The 17,662-nt window shown below is 43.6% G+C and overlaps 1 protein-coding gene across 3 annotated transcripts in view; it reads right to left on the minus strand.

Annotated features, from left to right (window-relative positions):
- Nucleotides 1–11,252: 11,252 nt before the first annotated feature.
- Nucleotides 11,253–17,662, minus strand: part of LOC144141034 (lysosomal acid lipase/cholesteryl ester hydrolase-like) — a 32,587-nt gene continuing 26,177 nt past the window's right edge. For 2 of the 3 annotated variants that reach the window (XM_077672535.1, XM_077672534.1), the window contains exons 9-10: nt 17,104–17,172; nt 11,255–12,010 (exon numbers count right to left, since the gene is read on the minus strand). In XM_077672535.1, coding sequence (XP_077528661.1) covers nt 11,762–12,010; nt 17,104–17,172 — 318 coding nt within the window. In that variant the 3' untranslated portion in view covers nt 11,255–11,761. Of the gene's footprint in view, nt 12,011–17,103; nt 17,173–17,662 lie in introns of all 3 variants that reach the window. The other variant, XM_077672536.1, reaches the window with a different exon arrangement.

Below are 17,662 nucleotides of genomic sequence, written 5' to 3' on the forward strand. Positions count from 1 at the left end.
CGCCAGGCACGCAGAATTATGCATCTGGGGAAGCCGCGGTGTGCAGTGTCGCTATTCAGCCTGTTGTAGTAATTCGCTCTAAAACAGGGTGAAACGGAGCAAACGATGAAGCGGAAAAATAACGTGGCAAGGAAGAAGTTCCTGATTACTATCGCAAGGAGCAGCCGTAACGCTTTCCCCTTCAAAGTACTTGATTAGGGCAAGGTGCCCCGAGAACTTTCTTTACAGCGCAGCTGTTTACCTGTAACTCCAACGGAAGTACTGCAGAAATATTTATGCCCCGCGCCGCTAAAATGCCTTTGCTTTGTAAAGACGTCGAGCACCCAACAAAGCCTGGTCGCCTACCCACTGACGAATCCCAGCCACCGAGTCGCCAGGGCCAGACGTGGAGCGAATGGAAACTTCGCCCAATAGCTTTGATCGCTGTAACCATGGTAGACAGAACATCTGGTGCCCTCTTCCTGCCTTTGACCCCTTGACTGAATTCCAGTTCCCGTCCGGTTCGGGCATTCTGCTGGCGGTAATAGTGGTCGTTAATACGTCAATGGTCCCCCGCCACCGGTACGAAAGGCTTTCCTCTTTCAAGTGCTAACGTCGCTTGTAACTTCTTTGGGGCGACCGACGCATTTGTATAAGTCTTCTACGAGCCCGCTCGTCGGGTGAACGCAATAGCACCGAGAACAGAAAAGGAGCTTCCGCGGTTTGTTCTGACGCCCCTCGCGCCCAAGTCAGCTCGGCCGGCGTGAAACAAACACAATAAAGGTAAAGACGCTATACCCAATGAACGACGTTCATTTGCCGGGAGGTTTTAATTAATATAGTGAGGTGACCGAAAATCAGCCTTTAAAACGCTATGTTTGGTACGGCGAAAGCTTAAGCATTCTCCGAGTAATGTTAAGATCTTAGCCTACCAGACTTTCATCACGTCAAAACTTGAATATGCGTCTGTTGTGTGCGACCCGCAAACTAAAAAAGATGTCAACCAACTTGAGATGCTCCAAAGAAAATGCGTTCGTTTCATTTATTGCAAATACAGACGACAAGACTCCCCCTCGCTGCTCATGACCAACAATAATATCCCGACCCTAGAAACAAGAAGGAAGCTAAACCGTCTATTGCTTCTTCACAATATACTGACCAAGAAAGTTTCGTTGCCTATACCTACATTCCTTAAGCCCTTAACCACGAGAAGAACGCGTCACACACGAGAGCATGCTCTAGAGCTTATTTTCGCAAGGACTAGTTCATTTAAAAATAGCTTTTTCCCGCGTACCATAGAAGACTGTAATTTACTTCCTGAGTCAATTCTAGCAGCTGACAACTTCGCTAGAGCATTGGAGCAGCACTTGTCTTGTTGAACCGATGGTATTGACGCAATACAGTGATGGTGTATCAGTGTGTTGGTACGATTGATATCGCATTCTGATCGGCTTTATGACGTATATTGTCCATGTGCTGTTTTGTTTTATGTTGTTTTCCAGGTAGTGTTGCGTTTTTTTGTGTTGTTGTTCTTGCTGCTGATACCGAGTAGTGACCTTTGTATTCTTCACTTGCCCTTCCTGGTAGGGCCATTCTGCCCTGCAGTATTTTGAAATAAATAAATAACACACGCTATTAGTCTAAAAAATTTCTTACAATGCAATGACATAAAAAAAACAATGCGGAAGTTTAATAAAAATACGACCTGATGCCTCACACATGGTACAAACTCAGTTAAAAAAAGAATATTAAAAAATCAAAACTTAGTTTTCGCAACTCCCGTGTGTTGGAAAAACTTTAGGTCAGAAATAAGAACTCAAGAGGGTACAGAAATAAATATAACTTAAAAATCACTAATACCACCACGACAAATACAACACGTAGTCTAAAGTCGCGATTTTGATAGGCATTTGCGGGTATGATTTACTAAAGACGAAAGGGAGGTATACTTCTTGAGGTTATTGCTAATCCTTTCCAAAACCTTGTTGAGGAAAAGAGGCGTTTTTTTATGTTAGTGCCCCTTTCAGCAACAGGATGTTACCTTTAGTCGTGAAACGAATATTAATTGGGTTAGAAACAAAATGGGAAGATGACTTATTAGGGGCGAGGGAATTATTTGTAACGGCGAAGAACATAATTTCAAGGCTGTATTTATAGCATTTTCAGAAGAAGGGAATATCCTGTTAATGAAATAAAAAATATTAGAGGCCAGTGCCAGAAAATAGCGTGGCGCACGACCTCTTTTGCAACTTTCTTACACGGCGACTTCGAGCTGTCATAACCTTCCCAACCATTAAGGGCAGCAGTTCAAGTAACACTATGAATACAGCATAACAGGAACTAGTCAGATCCGCATGCTTAACCAATGCTTAGTTTTAATTTACGCTGGAATAAATTTTTAACTAGTATAAAATAAATGACAGCGCAAAATTTGGTGTTTGTCTATGCTGATGCGCAGGAAAGCAATCTTTTCATGCGACGGAATTTGCTTGGGGCTGATGTACACAGACGAGTTGGGGATCAGTTATTTTCGCGGGGAATAGAAAGGTACGACAGAAGTTTTGCCGGTGTCATTAGTCATACGATTAGTAAGGCATCATCGCTCGAGAGAGCAGAGGTGCGCTTGTAAATTAGATATGGGGCATTTATATCCTTCTAATACCATAAAAACGCATTGTCATCAACTTTGACACATGGGGAACACAAAATACATAAAGAGTGGTCCTTAGTGTATGTTAAAAATAACAAAGAGCCTCGGAAAGAACGTCTTGAATCACTGCATAATTATTATTAATATGCTTTCTGAGTTAATGTTTATGGAAATGATTTCATATTTGTCCTGAAGAAAACGTTTGGTATACTGCTTGTACCCGGTCCCGTCATGCCATATTATTCAAATTTAAAAAAAATGTGCTGTTTTACACAGTGTAAAATGTTCGGAGAAATTTGTTCGTACGGCTCCCGAAATGATACTTTCGTCAATGTAAGATTTATATATTGAGTAAAAGTGCCAAGTGAGTATAATAAAATATCGGAGTTTTATTCATTCTTACCTCAAGTAGTTTCTTTAACATTTCGTAAAAATAACGTGATAGGATTTTGCTAAGTTTTCCGCATTGGAAGGGTCAATTTCCCTAGAAACAGGGATAACCATATACTTGCCGGGGATAAATACTGGTTTGAACGAAGCAGTTACAAATGCGCTTCAGATCAATTGCTAGGTATTTAGTAATACCTGCAATTTGAAAAATGATCTAAATCCACGATCTTCCACCCGTATTCACAATTCATCCGAACCACTTAGGTGCCCTTGCCCTAGCCGCCTTCTGGCACCAGACGGCCCTCGAAAGTGTGTTGTTGATAGAACCCTCATGCAAACCCTCGCACGTAGGACGCAGATATGAAAACGGCCACAGACATACAAGCGCACGCACTAAAAAGATTGTTGAGTTCGTTATCTTAGAGTGTGCTTCCCGAAGCAGTTCAACTTTAAGCGCTGACAGCAGTCACTTGACACGATTCGACACCTATGGTCATGCTGATAGTGACCGCTCGAAAGCAAGCACAACTCTCTATAGCAGATAAACCTTTACCGCCAAATAAACGGCCCCCATACTTGTTTGGCTGCTCGAGTGTAGCGTTTGTTCTCTTCTAGATTACGAAGAACAATCAGCGCGTTGTTCTAGGCCATATACACGGTCTCGTGCATCCTGTCCACCTACTCTGCTTGTTTTTAGACAAAATAGGCGGCACGTTTGTTTGTGCAGTTCCAATGTGCGCATCGGGGCACGTTCAGAATGGAGTGACAGTAGGGTATTATTTGTGTTTAGAGAGTGCTTTTTGGGGCGCACGAGATCCGTCTTCTTTCGCTCCTGGTTAACACTACTAATTCGTCATCCCGCAAGCTTGCAACCCTGAAAGTGTTAGCACCGATGTGAACAAGCGTCGCATAATTTCTCGGGTAATAACACTGCGGTCGTTTCTAATGGGTATAGAATCGGGGTTTCTCCATGAAGTACCGGTTCAGCAGCTGTTACATAGAAGAGTCATATAAAAAGAATTTACCGGCGCGTAGAAGATAGTTGCTGCGTCCATCATAATGTGAATGCATGTTACTTTCGCGCGGTGGATTGAATACGATTAGGAGTTTTGAAAGTTCTTTTCGCGTGATGTAGCTATCCGTGATTTCAGTGTTTTCATGTCGCGAGCTATCCGTGATTTCAGTGTTCTCTTTCTATGTCTTGCTTGGGGCAACGTCAATCGAGTTAGTGGACAGGATACACAAAAAACATTTATTTAACAGAGACGGTATCTGCCTTAACGACACACTTAACTATATAGTGAAGCAAAAATGTTCTCGTAGTTAAAATTCATTCACGGAAGAGTTCTGAAGTGCTGTGCATTCTCACGTTACAGTCGTTGACATCGTAGTTGTTGACTGTCATGCATGTGGGGAATTTCTTGTAGTGATCCCAACTGGAGCCGCCAAGAGCCCAGGGTGTATAGCCCCGGGTGCCGTCGGGGGGGCCACGGATACGCAGCCCGAGCCATACCACGCGGCGGTCCAGATGGATCTTGTTGGGTAGTACTGAGCCGCCGACAGTGCGTTGCAGTGGGGTCTGACTCAAGGATCACAGACTGGAAGGAGTGGTGTCGTGTTTATAGTTCTCCGACGTCGTCCGGCCCTGCCTAGGGTCCAACGAGGCTGGGTTCCGTTCCAGGAGGCGTATATGCGTTTCCTAGTCAGTACCGCCAGCCGTCACCTGAGCTTGCTTATGGGGGTTACATCACAGCATAAACTTACCTAAAGCATACAAGACCACCCGAACTGAAATAAATAACAGCCAAAACGGACCTGCAGTGGTTCAAAACCACGGTGTAGAAAAATATCTTACAGAAATAGCCAAAACCGAGCTAAAGGGGGCAAAACCCGCAAAAACGTACAAGAAGCAGTAGCTTAAACTGACCAAAAGGCAACGAAACTACTCGCAATTATATTTGTAATGTATAAAGGTGTCATAATTAGATTATATGTGTGATAACAAATGTTAATATTCAAATATGACACCCTTGAAAATGAAAAAAAGAGGTGAGGGGATTTGAACCCGCGTGAGTGTGAGGATGTTTGTTTCGCAAGAGCGGAACTACTACACTACGAGACCAAGCGGTTCTCAGCGATTAAGTTCAGGGCCACATGCACGTGGACATAGCTCCAACATGCTACTAGATGGCGCCATGCTTCGCTTGGCTGTGCTGACTAGGAAAGGCCTATACGCTTCCAGGAGCGTGGCTTGGTCAGATGACGATGATGATGATGATGATGGTGGTAGTGGTGGTGGTGATGATGATGATGTTCATTGGTGAATCTCCTGGTCAACTCGATCTCCCCCCTTCTCCTCGTTTTCTTCCCCTTCCGAATCCTCTCATGCTCATTCTGTGCGATTGGCTCTTGTTGCTTGCAGCGAATTTTCATGTTTATTTCAGTACACTCATCCTCCAAAACTGCTCGACCACCCCTGATACATGCATCGTCTGTGCTCCTGGACACACCGCCATCCCCGGTAATGAAGCGGCTCATTCCGCGGCTCGCGATTTCATACACCGAGCCGTTGCCGACGGTAGCCAATGTCTACCCCCTCAAGATCAACCCCACCCACTAAGCGGCTACCCACAGATTCTCTCCCATTACGAGCAAACTCGCCGCAGCCTCCCACCACCACACTGGCGCCTCTCCAGAGAGGAAGCTACAAGTTGGCGGCGTCTAAAGACAAATGCCTACCCGCATCACACCCGCCTCCACCTCATCTTCCCCAACCAACAACCTTCCCCCTGCGCTTAATGCCCCCAGCCTGGCCCCCTCTACCATATCATATGGGAGTGCCAACAAACACCGGACTTGCCCCCACTTCCCAACCCCACCTTCGAGCAGTGGAGGGCTTCCCTGGCCATCTCGGACCCGGATATCCAGCTCAGACTGGTGACCCGAGCACGGACGGCCAGCCGACGGCAAGGCATACCGGACTAGGGACGCTTTCCACGGAGCGATGCCGGCACATCAGCCTCTACTGGATAGATAAAGATATTTATTCTCAATACTCCTTCGGGGCCGTTGCTCATGACACTTGGGTAGCATAACACAGAAACTTGATATCCTACCCTCCATGTCACGGACCCCACTCTCTACTACTCTGCGTGCAATTTCTGCTCCAAACCCGCACCCTGTACTGCATGGTTTGGGAGTATCAGAAAACCCCATCCCTTACCCCAACTCCTCACCTGACATAGGAGCAGTGGGTGGGCCAGCCGGCCAGCTCCGACCTCTCAGTCCAGCGTAGCCTGGTGGAGAGGGCTAGGGCAGCCAGCGCGGACCAGGGCTTCCCGAACTAGAGGTGGCCCTCAACCGGGCGGGCGCCCAACCATCAGCGCCTGAAGCTGGACTACAAAAAATTTATTCACTCAGTCACTCACACACTCACTCGCCTCGTCCGCGGGAGGAATAGCAACACCCGTGCGGTAGCACTTGTAAATAAAAAGGAGTCTTTCGTGACCTTCCTGATGATGATTGTAGGGTTTAACTCGCCGACACAACGCAGGCGATGAGGCGCGCCGTAGTGGAGGGCTCCGGATTAATTTTGACCGCCTGAGCATCTTTACCGTGCACCGAAATCTCATACACACGGGCGTTTCATGACCTCCCTGCTAAAAACATATAATGGCCTACGCTTACTCACAATGTTTCAGGTGGTTACTGACCCAACTTTCTGAATAATGCGCCTGTGGGAAATTTCTATACACCTTGTTAAAAGCGAGCGATTTTTCGGCGGTATACTCTGTCTCAGTGTTTATGTCTGCAGGCGCCGAGCACAGTAAGCATGCAAAAAAACTGTGCTCGAGATAGACGGAGGGGTCATTGGGTGGCAAATTTCTAGCGTGGTCACGTGAAATTCGAAGACTTCGTAACTAAATTATGCAGGATAATGACGCGATGGCAGTTCAGCGCTGTGGTGAAAATCACTTATCGGAAACCACTTTTAAAGTGCAAATTCTATCAGAGCCCCACGCTGTAAAAAGCCGCTGTCGTTTTTGATTTGGGTATCGCTGGCCGGTCAAGACAATGGCCTCAGCAGTACGGAGTAAAAAAGTCACTGCTATTTTTAATTGTTAAGAAGGATGGCTAGCAAAGCTGGGCGTGGTGAGAGGATATCCCGAAACAAAAGTTTTGTTTGTAATTTGCCATTGAGCATACTTCCTAGATATTTGCTAAATGAACTCACTCAGAAATCACTGGAGCTTTATTTTCGCCCATAATTTTTCGCACTGTTCGTTTCCCGCCCGCGTAGTAGGCATCTTACGCTCGTGTGACACACCAACTCGAAGAGCGGCCACAGAAGACAGCACACAGATCGCATAAGGCCGCGATGCACCCGCTTTTACATCTCCCACTTGCATGTCGCTGGTGAATCCATCCCACGTGTGAAGCAATGGAGCTTATTTGCATGTCCACGACTCTCCCTCTCCACTTCCGCAATTGCAGACATACAGCGGCACCGAAGAAGGGCGTGTGCTCAGCCATAAAAGGCGGCTACAAAAATATCGCCGCTTTGTAAAAAGTCGCCACATTGCACCGCCTTTGCTTGTAAATTTTGTTGGCATTTTTTTCCGCATAGGCTCGGCATTTCTTGGTAGACTGGTCCGTACAAACCACTCGTACCACTCGTGGACGGGGACTGCCCATAGTTGTTCTTTTCTGCAGGAAACCCGCTCCTCCCAGGCATTACCAGGAACAGTAGAACGGCAAAGTCTGTCGCTAGTTGCTTGGGAGTGAATAGCGAATACGTACTGCCAACTACGCCGATTGTACTGATTTTCTATTCCGCGCTTCCCCAGACAGGTGTTGCTTACGTTGAGCTTTGGTGTCACTGTCACGTTGCGTTTACCGCAGCTGCTCCGACACCGGAAAGCACATGTACCCCCACGCGCCTGCAATGCTTTCCGCTCTGTGAAGTGGTTTCCTGCTATCCCCTGCTGCTACTCAGCTAGTATCATCCGTTCAGCTCGTGTTACACTCGATATACGTCGTGAGGTCATGCATTGTCGCGCGCTTACGTTGCTTGCCGCTGCGGTTCGTGCTTCCAATTTTTCCCCCACTGCTCCTCTTCTACCACCTCCTTCTCCCGCACGTGGCACTCTCCCAGTCCGTTGAGAAGTAAACACTGGTGGTTTTTCGGGGAAGGGCTGCTTATATTACTACTCAATATTCGTGCATATCTTTGCAAATGAGGAACTCATCCACGAAGAGGAAAAGAGGCGATGAGGCCATTGTAGAACGAACTCTAACGTATTCACTTCAGCCAAATTCATTTAACCCAGCAGCTGCGTGCGTGTAGCGTCTAAAATAAGTGAACGAAAATGCCGGGAGGGAGTTAGTGTTAAATTTCAAAAGCCAGGAGTTTTAAGGTGTTAAAAAACGATTGTCCCGGTGTTTTAGTACTGTTACTACAAAATAAGACGACCACGGCAGGAGAAGCTGTAGCCCGAGCTGCTGAGGGGCTTCGCCCCTAATATTTCTTATTTCGGTGAATAATTGATTGATTTATTGTAGGGTTTAATGCGCCGACGCAACGCAAGCGATGAGGCGCGCCGTAGTGGAGGGCTCCGGATTAATTTTGACCACCTGGGTATGTTTAACGCACTCGAAATCTCGTACACACGGGCGTTTTTGCTTTTCGCCTCCATCAGAACAGCGACCGCCACGAGCGGGAATCGAACCCGCGTCTTCGTGCTCAGCAGCACAACGCTTTAGCCCCTGAGCCACCACGGCGGGTTTTTTTCCTGAATAGCGAACATATGTCCAGTGTCCCCATTCGACGTACTGGCGTAGGTTCAATTTGTATATAAACTCTTAGGCATCCCATAGAGTTTGTGATAAAGCTTTCCGTTCTATCTCGCACCTTCGCCATAGAAAATCTAGCTTTCTCTGTATAGCTAATTAAATATACCGCCTAAAGTATTCGCTAAAATATATTTGACAGGTGGTTTGTTCTTGTTGAATAACATTTTAGTATCAAGACTAAGCCAAATTTATTCGGGGTTTTATACTGCCGCAACCAGAAGCACCATATGTGAAATTCTACGTTCATACTCCCGCTGACCTCAACTAATACCATTCCAGATAAAAGTTAGTTGAGAGTTCGCACTCGTCCCTTCATTCAAGAGTGTGTTGTCTTTTACGTACGAAGCCCGCGCTTGTTCACCAAAGGTGCACCAAGGCACCCAACATCAAGTTTTTCTCAGTTAACGAGCATGTTTTTCCATACGATTGCTTTTAAAGCTAATTAGACCACCAGTTTACTTTTAATTAGGCAAACATTTCATTTACGCGACATAAAATTGATCAGAGCCGACAACACACAGTACTAGAACCAACGGTGCCTTAATTACATCCGTGGAATTGTAGCGGCTGCAGCTCATGTGGGAGCAATATTTTAAGGCACTGCAGAAAATACCGTCTTCTGCCTATTGTATACACTGCACACCTCTGGCGATGTGCAGTGCAAGCACGGCCTGCGTAATCACACTGCTACTCTTTGCAAGTGGCGTCAAGCTAGGCGGTGCGTCTATTGCCTTGACCGTTGCGTCATGTACAGAATTCCATTTCCTATGTGAGCTTTAAATGAACCATTTCAAAATATTGCATTCAATGAGGTCCTACACCAATACACCGATTATTAAAGGTATTTCTGAGAGCTACTCACCTTAACATAGGCATAAAATTCTGGCATAATTTTTAGTATACTATTTTAATGCTGTAAATAATGGTACAAGAAACATTAATACGTGATTTATGAATCCCGGCCAAAATAAATACATCCTTAAACTCAATAATTGCGGTCACGGTTAAAAAGCTTATTACATACCCGACGCTTTCAGAATGCGGGTATCTGGGTGACTGTGTTCTTGAGATCTCGGGGGATTCAACTTTGGTAGGATTCAATCTTACGATTGAGAATTGCAGCCGGCGCCGCTCCGACAACGAAGAACATCGTAGACTGGCTAGCCGAAATATTTTAACTTGTACAAAAAACAAAAACAAACCTTTTTCGTATGATGTGAACAGGTTTAAGAGTGTTGATGGTTCTATTTGTATTATTTCAATGCGCCCTTATGCCTAATAACCAAAGCTGGATGCAGAGCTGTGTCCCCAGTTCTGTACCCCTAAATGTAACCTATGAGGATTTCTGGTAAGTGCACTGCTCTTCACAGACTGTAGGAGCTATGGTCACGGCATGGGGATTTAAAAGAACGCATCTTCACCACAACAGTCGGAGAGGCGCTGGTTACCACAATCAAGCGCGAGAAGAATCACTCTTAAACTTAGATTCACGAGCAATTGGAGGACAAGGCAGTAATCCTGATAGCCGACTAGCTAAATCATTTGCAGTTTATTCGGGAAGCATATGCTTGATTCCCAATATAAACGATGATTTCATTTATTTTTTTACGACATAACATAACGAATCGAACAAAATATTCCTAATTCTACTATATTTTAGTTAGAGGGAGAAGATTTCTCCCATTCCGCTTATTTTCGCGTCAATTATTTACTATTCTGTGTAGTGTCCTCACATATTTCAAACACCTGTGCGTTTTATTCACCATTTACGGTCCATTTCAAAACCCTGCAGTTGTACATCATGTCTTACCTAGCTCACAGTAAAATAAAGAGATATAAAATGTTCAAAAATTTTTTTTTTCGGTAGCAACACGTAAAAAGAAACTGCGTCACCGTAACATATTACTATTGAAATTGATCTGAACTTTTTTTTCATCTTCCCTAAACGTTTTCCTTCTACATATCCGTCTACGTTTTCCGTAAATATATCAGTGAGGCATATCGTGCCCACAGATCCTGCTGCACAGGACAAATCTTTCAGGACAATTGCAGTGTCGACGGACAATAATGACAATAAAGGTGTTTTTTACAGTTACTTTTTTCTGTGCGGAGAGTATTTTATTTCGCACTGATTACGGAGAAAACAGAACGTGCAAAATACTGACATTTTTTGCCGTGATACTAAATCGGGACCACGAATATGATATGGGAGCCGTAATTATATAAAGCGCACCTGGGGGTTCTGTGCGAAGTTACTGAGTCATGCGATGGTTTGCTTTCCTTTAAAGGCCTCGTTTCATTTTACGCTTTATTCTCGCTTTTCATTCGCTGCGCAGTTTTTTTAACATTAAAAACTGACACAGAACAGCCTTATGCAGAAAAGGACTACACATGGTTCAAAAACAGTTTATTTAGCAGAAGTTCTCGTGAAAGTAAACAAAGACAAAAACTCAGGCGCGAGGGAACTCTCACAAATCATAAATAAGAAGATTGACATTTTGGTTTACTTAGTCAACGATGATTGGTTGCGCGGTAATAATAATATTCCCAGATTTTTGTTGAAGACAAAACGAGTTATGAAACATTTTTAGTGAATGTAGATCAAGTGAACGTAATATTAAACATGCCGCATTGTATTATTAATGTTACATCTTACAGGGACATTATCTACACAGCATCGTGCCAGGTAGGACAAGGAAGCAAATGCGGGCATTACAACCTACAATATTCATATTAGGAATTTGCTCTGCAGCGTCTTAACAGTGTTCCTAATATTTTGTTGATGTGGCGGGGTTTGTGACGATAGCCGTGTTGGCTCAGGCGAGAAACAGCAATGGTATACGAAAATTTAAGTAAATGTTTGAAATATCTGCCTATAGCTTGATATTTTCATGTGGAGGTATAGTTTTTCAGCAGATCGATCATCGGACGATGCAAAATATCTGTTGCATTATATCCAAATACAAAATCTAAGTGTCCGAAGCGTGGGTCTTCCACCATGACATCTGAGACTACCACCTGGTGCAGCTTCTGGCTCAAGTCATCAACGTCTCTCGGGTCTGCAAACACATCGGCCTTGCCTCTGAACAGTGCCACTGGAACTTGTATCTTCTCCAGTGGGTAAGCCGGAGGGGTTTCCTGCGTGAACGGTATTCCTTTAGGAGAAGAAGAGTTCCATACATTTTAGCCTGCAAGACAGTAGTACAAAACGGGTTCCATACATTTTAGCGTGCAAGACCAAAATTACAAAATTTAAGAACATTTTCTCGGCTTCTTATTCAGTATAACAAATAAAATACGCACGTAGTAGCTAAAATTATACTTACGGTCTTCCTCGATGGCCGCACAAGTTCGATAGCATAGATAATGCGGGTAATCGACATACTTCTCCGGAACGTTTAAAATTTGGAATACGTCCGCAACGTGCTACCGAAAAGTAAAGGCAGGCATGGAAGGTATACATTCGTTGTGTTTTTACTCAATCTAATATTCGAAATCTGATTATTAAAAATGTACCAGCGATAATAACATGTTCTTCAGGCCCGCTTTATGGTATTGTTTTACCTTACACGAGGTGTCATTAGTTTGATGATGTGGGCACTAGGCGATAAAAACTGGCTCAGTTTGCACAAGTGATGCAAGGCAAGAAAAACAGCAAACATTATGTTGGCCCCTCCATACAGTTTCATACTAATATACACATACAGGGAAATCTGGTGCCACTGTCTAGGGGAGCCACACTTCGGCGAGCGTTCCGTAATGTACCGGGCAGGCACGTTCCATTTGTCCTTAGCATGGCTCATGAACAGGCTGAAAAGTTGGCTCTGACTGCAAAGAAGCAACAATGTTACTGTAGAAGGTTCATGAAATTTGTTTTGTTATTGTAAAATTGAATCTCCAAAAGATCAATTTGTCAGTTATTATGCAGAAGCTTCGTGCACGATGAACAAGAAAAAACAGTTACCCTTTCTTGTTGATTTTGGCTTCGAGACAAAAAAGGAACCATATGGCTAGCTAAGCCAAGAACGCGAGGAACGTCGCTAGCGGCAATGGCGCCGTCCGCGGCGGCCCGCGACTGCAGCGACACATTTCCCTCTAGTATCTATTAGTATGAAACTCTATGGGCCCCTCTATACGCTTTGTTGGCCCGGATGTAGCGCCTCACATGTATTTTCTAATTTGCAGCAGAAACTTCCCCATGACTGGCATGGCCGGGGCCGTATTGTGCGCCGGCTTTCACATATATAATGATGATAACCGCTTTTGCACGCGCTAGAATCCCCGACAACCGTCTTCGCGACCTCAACGCCTGTAGCGCGAACTGGGCTTCGGTGCCCCCAAATCAAGCGTGAATGAACACGAACCAGCGAGGAGAACAGCACGCGAAAGATCACCCCAGGAACGCAATTGTATCAAAGCCTCTTTCAAAAAGGGAACAAGCCCTCCCGACCTCGGGAGCGTTTTTCTTTCCCTCTTCTCGTTTTGAAACATGCCACGGGAGGCTTTTTATTGTGTTTTGTTTCGCCTAATTTGAACCACTAGGTCATCGCGTTTTTCGTTCTTTTGTTATTACCTTCCAACATTCAGAAACCACATGTGCATCTACCTTCCCGTATTTTAATGAGGCGGGCACAGAAGGCGATATCAAATGATTCTTGCAGGGTTTGGGCGCCTAATTTTTAGTTCAGATAAATTCATGGTCCACAAGGCATTGTTGAGGGGGTGTTCAAACTGTTGCAAACATTGAATACATTTGAAAAAAATACGCACAAGAACTAAACTACTAGGTATACAGCACTGCGCTAATCTATGCAAAGGCTTCACACAGATATGCAGGGGTAAGTCCCCCAGCATAAAAAACAGACAAAGTAACAGTGACAATTCTGTTCCGATGTATTCTAATAAAAACACTGAAAGAAAACCAAACACTGCGCAAGAAATTAAGGGCACAGACTAGATTCCGATGTAGTAATATGACACCTTTTTTTCATAAACTCTTCGATGTTTTTAATCGGCAAAAGGGCCTTATTCACTTTTTTTTTGCTTTGAAATTCCCTCATTTGGCTCACATACTTGGGCTTCTTCCATCTGGTGGTTGTGCCAACACAACCTTGTTTGTTCAGTTTGGTTGCACGTTGTATTGTTCCCCGCCGTGTGTAACTACTTATCTTTCACGTTTTTGGGGTGGTCCGTTGGTTATGTTTCCGGTTTCAAGAGTTCAGGTTCGACTTTTGGGACCTTTTTACCTGAGTTTTTTTTTTTTATGACACGCGCTCTCCCCAAACTTCCTGGTGTTCTGGTTGGCTCCTCGCCAATAACTCTTGTTTTGATTCTAATTTGGTGTGTGGTTTAACACGGCCACGCTCCCCAGGCGATGAGGCACGCCACAGTGGAGGGTGCGTGATTAATGTTTACCACAGGGGGATCCTCAACATGCACTGAAATCTCAAACACACGGGTGTTATCGCTTTTCGCTTCCATTAGAAAACTAACCGTGGCGGTCGGGAATTGAACCCGCGTCCTTGGGCTAAGCGGCACAACGCTTTAGCCACTTATCCACTGCGGCAAGTAATCAAACTTCTTGGCCTACCATTTTCACCCTCTTCGTTTCGCTTGTGATAATACTGGTGATAATACTGGTAATAACGCTCCATGGCATTGCTGAAAGCTTAAACAGCTCAAAAAGCTCTGCTGCTAATAAAACATTTGATAGCAAATGAGAGAATAGTTAATGAGGCATGAAAGTGCTAACGCGAAATTCCGTTTGAATGCGCGCAAATATTACCACAATACAAAAGAGCCAAGCTTCATATTACAGCCATTATTTGAACATCGATTTTCCTGTATCGGTCGTTCGCGTTAGAGCTTGGATTCCGATTGGTGCCACGACTATAACTTACTGGTACCTTGTCGGTACTTCCGAATTGAAAGATGAGTATAAAAGCAAAAAAGCAATTTGAGGCTTTAGTTACAGCGCTAAACAATGTGATGTGCACGGTATTAGCTTCTCTAAAAGTCATCTTTGATATGAGTTTACCATGAATCGAGGGTTCTGAAGAAATTGCCTATGGTTTTATGAGATAAGGTTTAAGCAGTCGTGACACCCTACGTATGTATTTTACCAACCTGTCACTAATTTTTATTACATGACGTTTCTTCCACATTTAGAGCAGCTCCATAAACCATTTTGATTTCCTGCATGCATGGTTTGAAATACAGCAGTCAAGTCCCTGCTCACTTTGCATGTTAGGCCATCCATGTTATTTTCTGATTGTATAAGAACTACCGAACACACGCCCTGCTGATGCATGGGTATTTCTGCAGTAAACACCGAAAAATTATGTGATGTTATCTCGTGTGTCCGAAAAACAGTTTAAATCATCTAACATACAACGCTGAGCATTCCCTGATATTCTGAAATACCTAAAAAATGTACAGCAGCCAAGCGTAGCCAACGCAGCCAATCGTAAACGTAGCCAATCGTACATATCAGCTTTTTGTAGGACAGATCCAGTCATAGTAATTTAGGGTCAAAATTTAAAAACATCAGCGCAGAATGGAGTTTTCACATTAGAAAGAAACCTAGTTCGGAAGCTGAAACACGTAGAATTTTTAGAGTAGAATTCGTCTTGCTTAACAAAAGACTAGCACCGAGAAATGATACTTTTTTACATGACGCTAAATTCAAGATTGATGATTCAAGACATTTTCATTTTATTTAGCTGAAACAGACCTAACTTCACAAAAACGTCTGTACGTTAGGTCAGTTTGTCTAGAACTGTTATGACAGCCTACGACTGTATTAGGTTGTCTGCTATAGGTAACATTTCACTTTTGCCAACAGTATGTTGTTTGGGCCTGTGAAGTATGTTCATGTATTTATATATTTTACAGTAGTGGTGTGATGGTGTTTGTAGTGGTGTTTACAAACCGATGTTTACAAAAATCGATCTGAAGCACCGCCGCGTACATTGCGATTGTAATATATATGAATAGACGTGGAGGCATCGATCCACATCCGTAAATATCAATAGAAGCCATTGTACAGCCAGTTTACAATTCCACAGCAGGAAAGAAGGTAGTGCCTATTGTGTTCAACGACATCTCTTGAGAATGGGCGCTTGTTTCGGCTGTACAGGCAATTGACAAAAAAACTTGATGCTGGCTGAAGAGCAAATGTAAAAATGAGGCATTTGTTTCACACTTATTAACGGAAACACCGTTATGTAAAAAGTGAGCAAATGGTGTCGGAATTTTTTTCTATTAGAGAAATTCAACAGCCCGACATGAATTGATACACGTTGCATAGATATATTCGTTTCGTTCATCGATATGTCTATAGGCTGATTTCACATAATTTATTTTTGACCAAAGTCGATATTTTATTTATTTATTTATTTATTTATTTATTTATTTATTTATTGTATCTACGGGACTCGAGGCATTACCGAGAGAAGGGGGAAACAAACTAATACAGAAAAAATATCAAGAAACAACCGCAATAAACAATACAAAAAACAACCTTTTATGAAAGCATGTTCGCTATCGCTAAGCGAAAAGCAATCTCATTTACGATTTCACCTACGGACCGAGTTGTGACGAAAGCTTGTGTGGAAAAAACTGATCTTGTTTGTTTTGAAAAAAGTTGTTCTTTTATTAGGACATTTTATTCACAAGTGATCCACTGCTGGACATACCTGGTGCTCAATATGGCGAAAAGTTCTGCGATTGCAAGGGCAATATAATAATTTGTGGCTAAACATCCCAGTTGCCCAAAAATATTGTTGTAACAACTTATATGAGTACTTACGTAAAATATTTTCATCCTTTTACGCTTCCTCAAATATCTGTCAGTGCAAGACTTTGTATGTGAACTCTGCGGAAATTTTCTCGTGTTTCAGAATATTTCACACCTCACAGGGTGAACAAATAAATTTTTCCTTAAAATATTGCTCTTAGCTTCAGATTTGAACTAATCTTACCGAAATAGTAACAAAACAGTAGCAGAAATTTGCAATTGCTTATTAGGCCTGGTACTGTAATTAACAGCCCTGAGCACTACTGCAAAGCTTTCACCCCAGCAGCTGAAATGACTTGGCTCGAACACACGCCAGTACATTTTGTTTCGATAATTGCGCATAAAAAATGCCCAACAATGCCTAAGAGCAAATATTGCATTTTGTGCAATGCCGTTGCCACAAATCTAGGTAGTGGAACAGTTTGTTTCTTACCTGGCCATACCGAGCTTTATTTTCCTTCTTACCATAGTCAAACCTGACAAAATTTTGTGCCCTAAAAACCTACAGAAACAAAAAGTGGCAATAAGACCCCACATCTTATAATAAAAACACTCCAATACTGCGCGACATTATGGTGATATAAACGCAGGTAGCGTTGATCTTCGGCCCTTTGCAAGCCCATTTACATGCCTTGAATTTACTTATCTCACCATTTGCAAAAAAAAACCACGCGTCGCAATAATCCTTTGATAAACGCTTGGACCAGTACCCGATAAAAAGTCTTATGGGCATGGGCTGCCTAACTCACTACATACAGACGACACACGTGAGTTCTCTTGTTCTAGACACTGCTGAGAAAGTATAATTATTTCTCCAACAGTCAGTTTTTTTTCTTTTGTTCCTTCGCTCAATCATCAGTGACCAAAGGCGGCGCTAGTGGTGTCGATGAACTACACCTGCTATGCTAATGATACTCTACATGCAGCGAAGTAACCGCACGCTGACAAATGGCTAGAGTGTATGTGACGCCTGTTAAAAACAGTTTCCATGT

The sequence above is a fragment of the Haemaphysalis longicornis genome, unplaced genomic scaffold (assembly GCF_048455015.1).
Source record: "Haemaphysalis longicornis isolate Haplotype H1 unplaced genomic scaffold, Haemaphysalis longicornis Haplotype H1 scaffold_6, whole genome shotgun sequence".
Lineage (NCBI taxonomy): Eukaryota > Metazoa > Arthropoda > Arachnida > Ixodida > Ixodidae > Haemaphysalis > Haemaphysalis longicornis.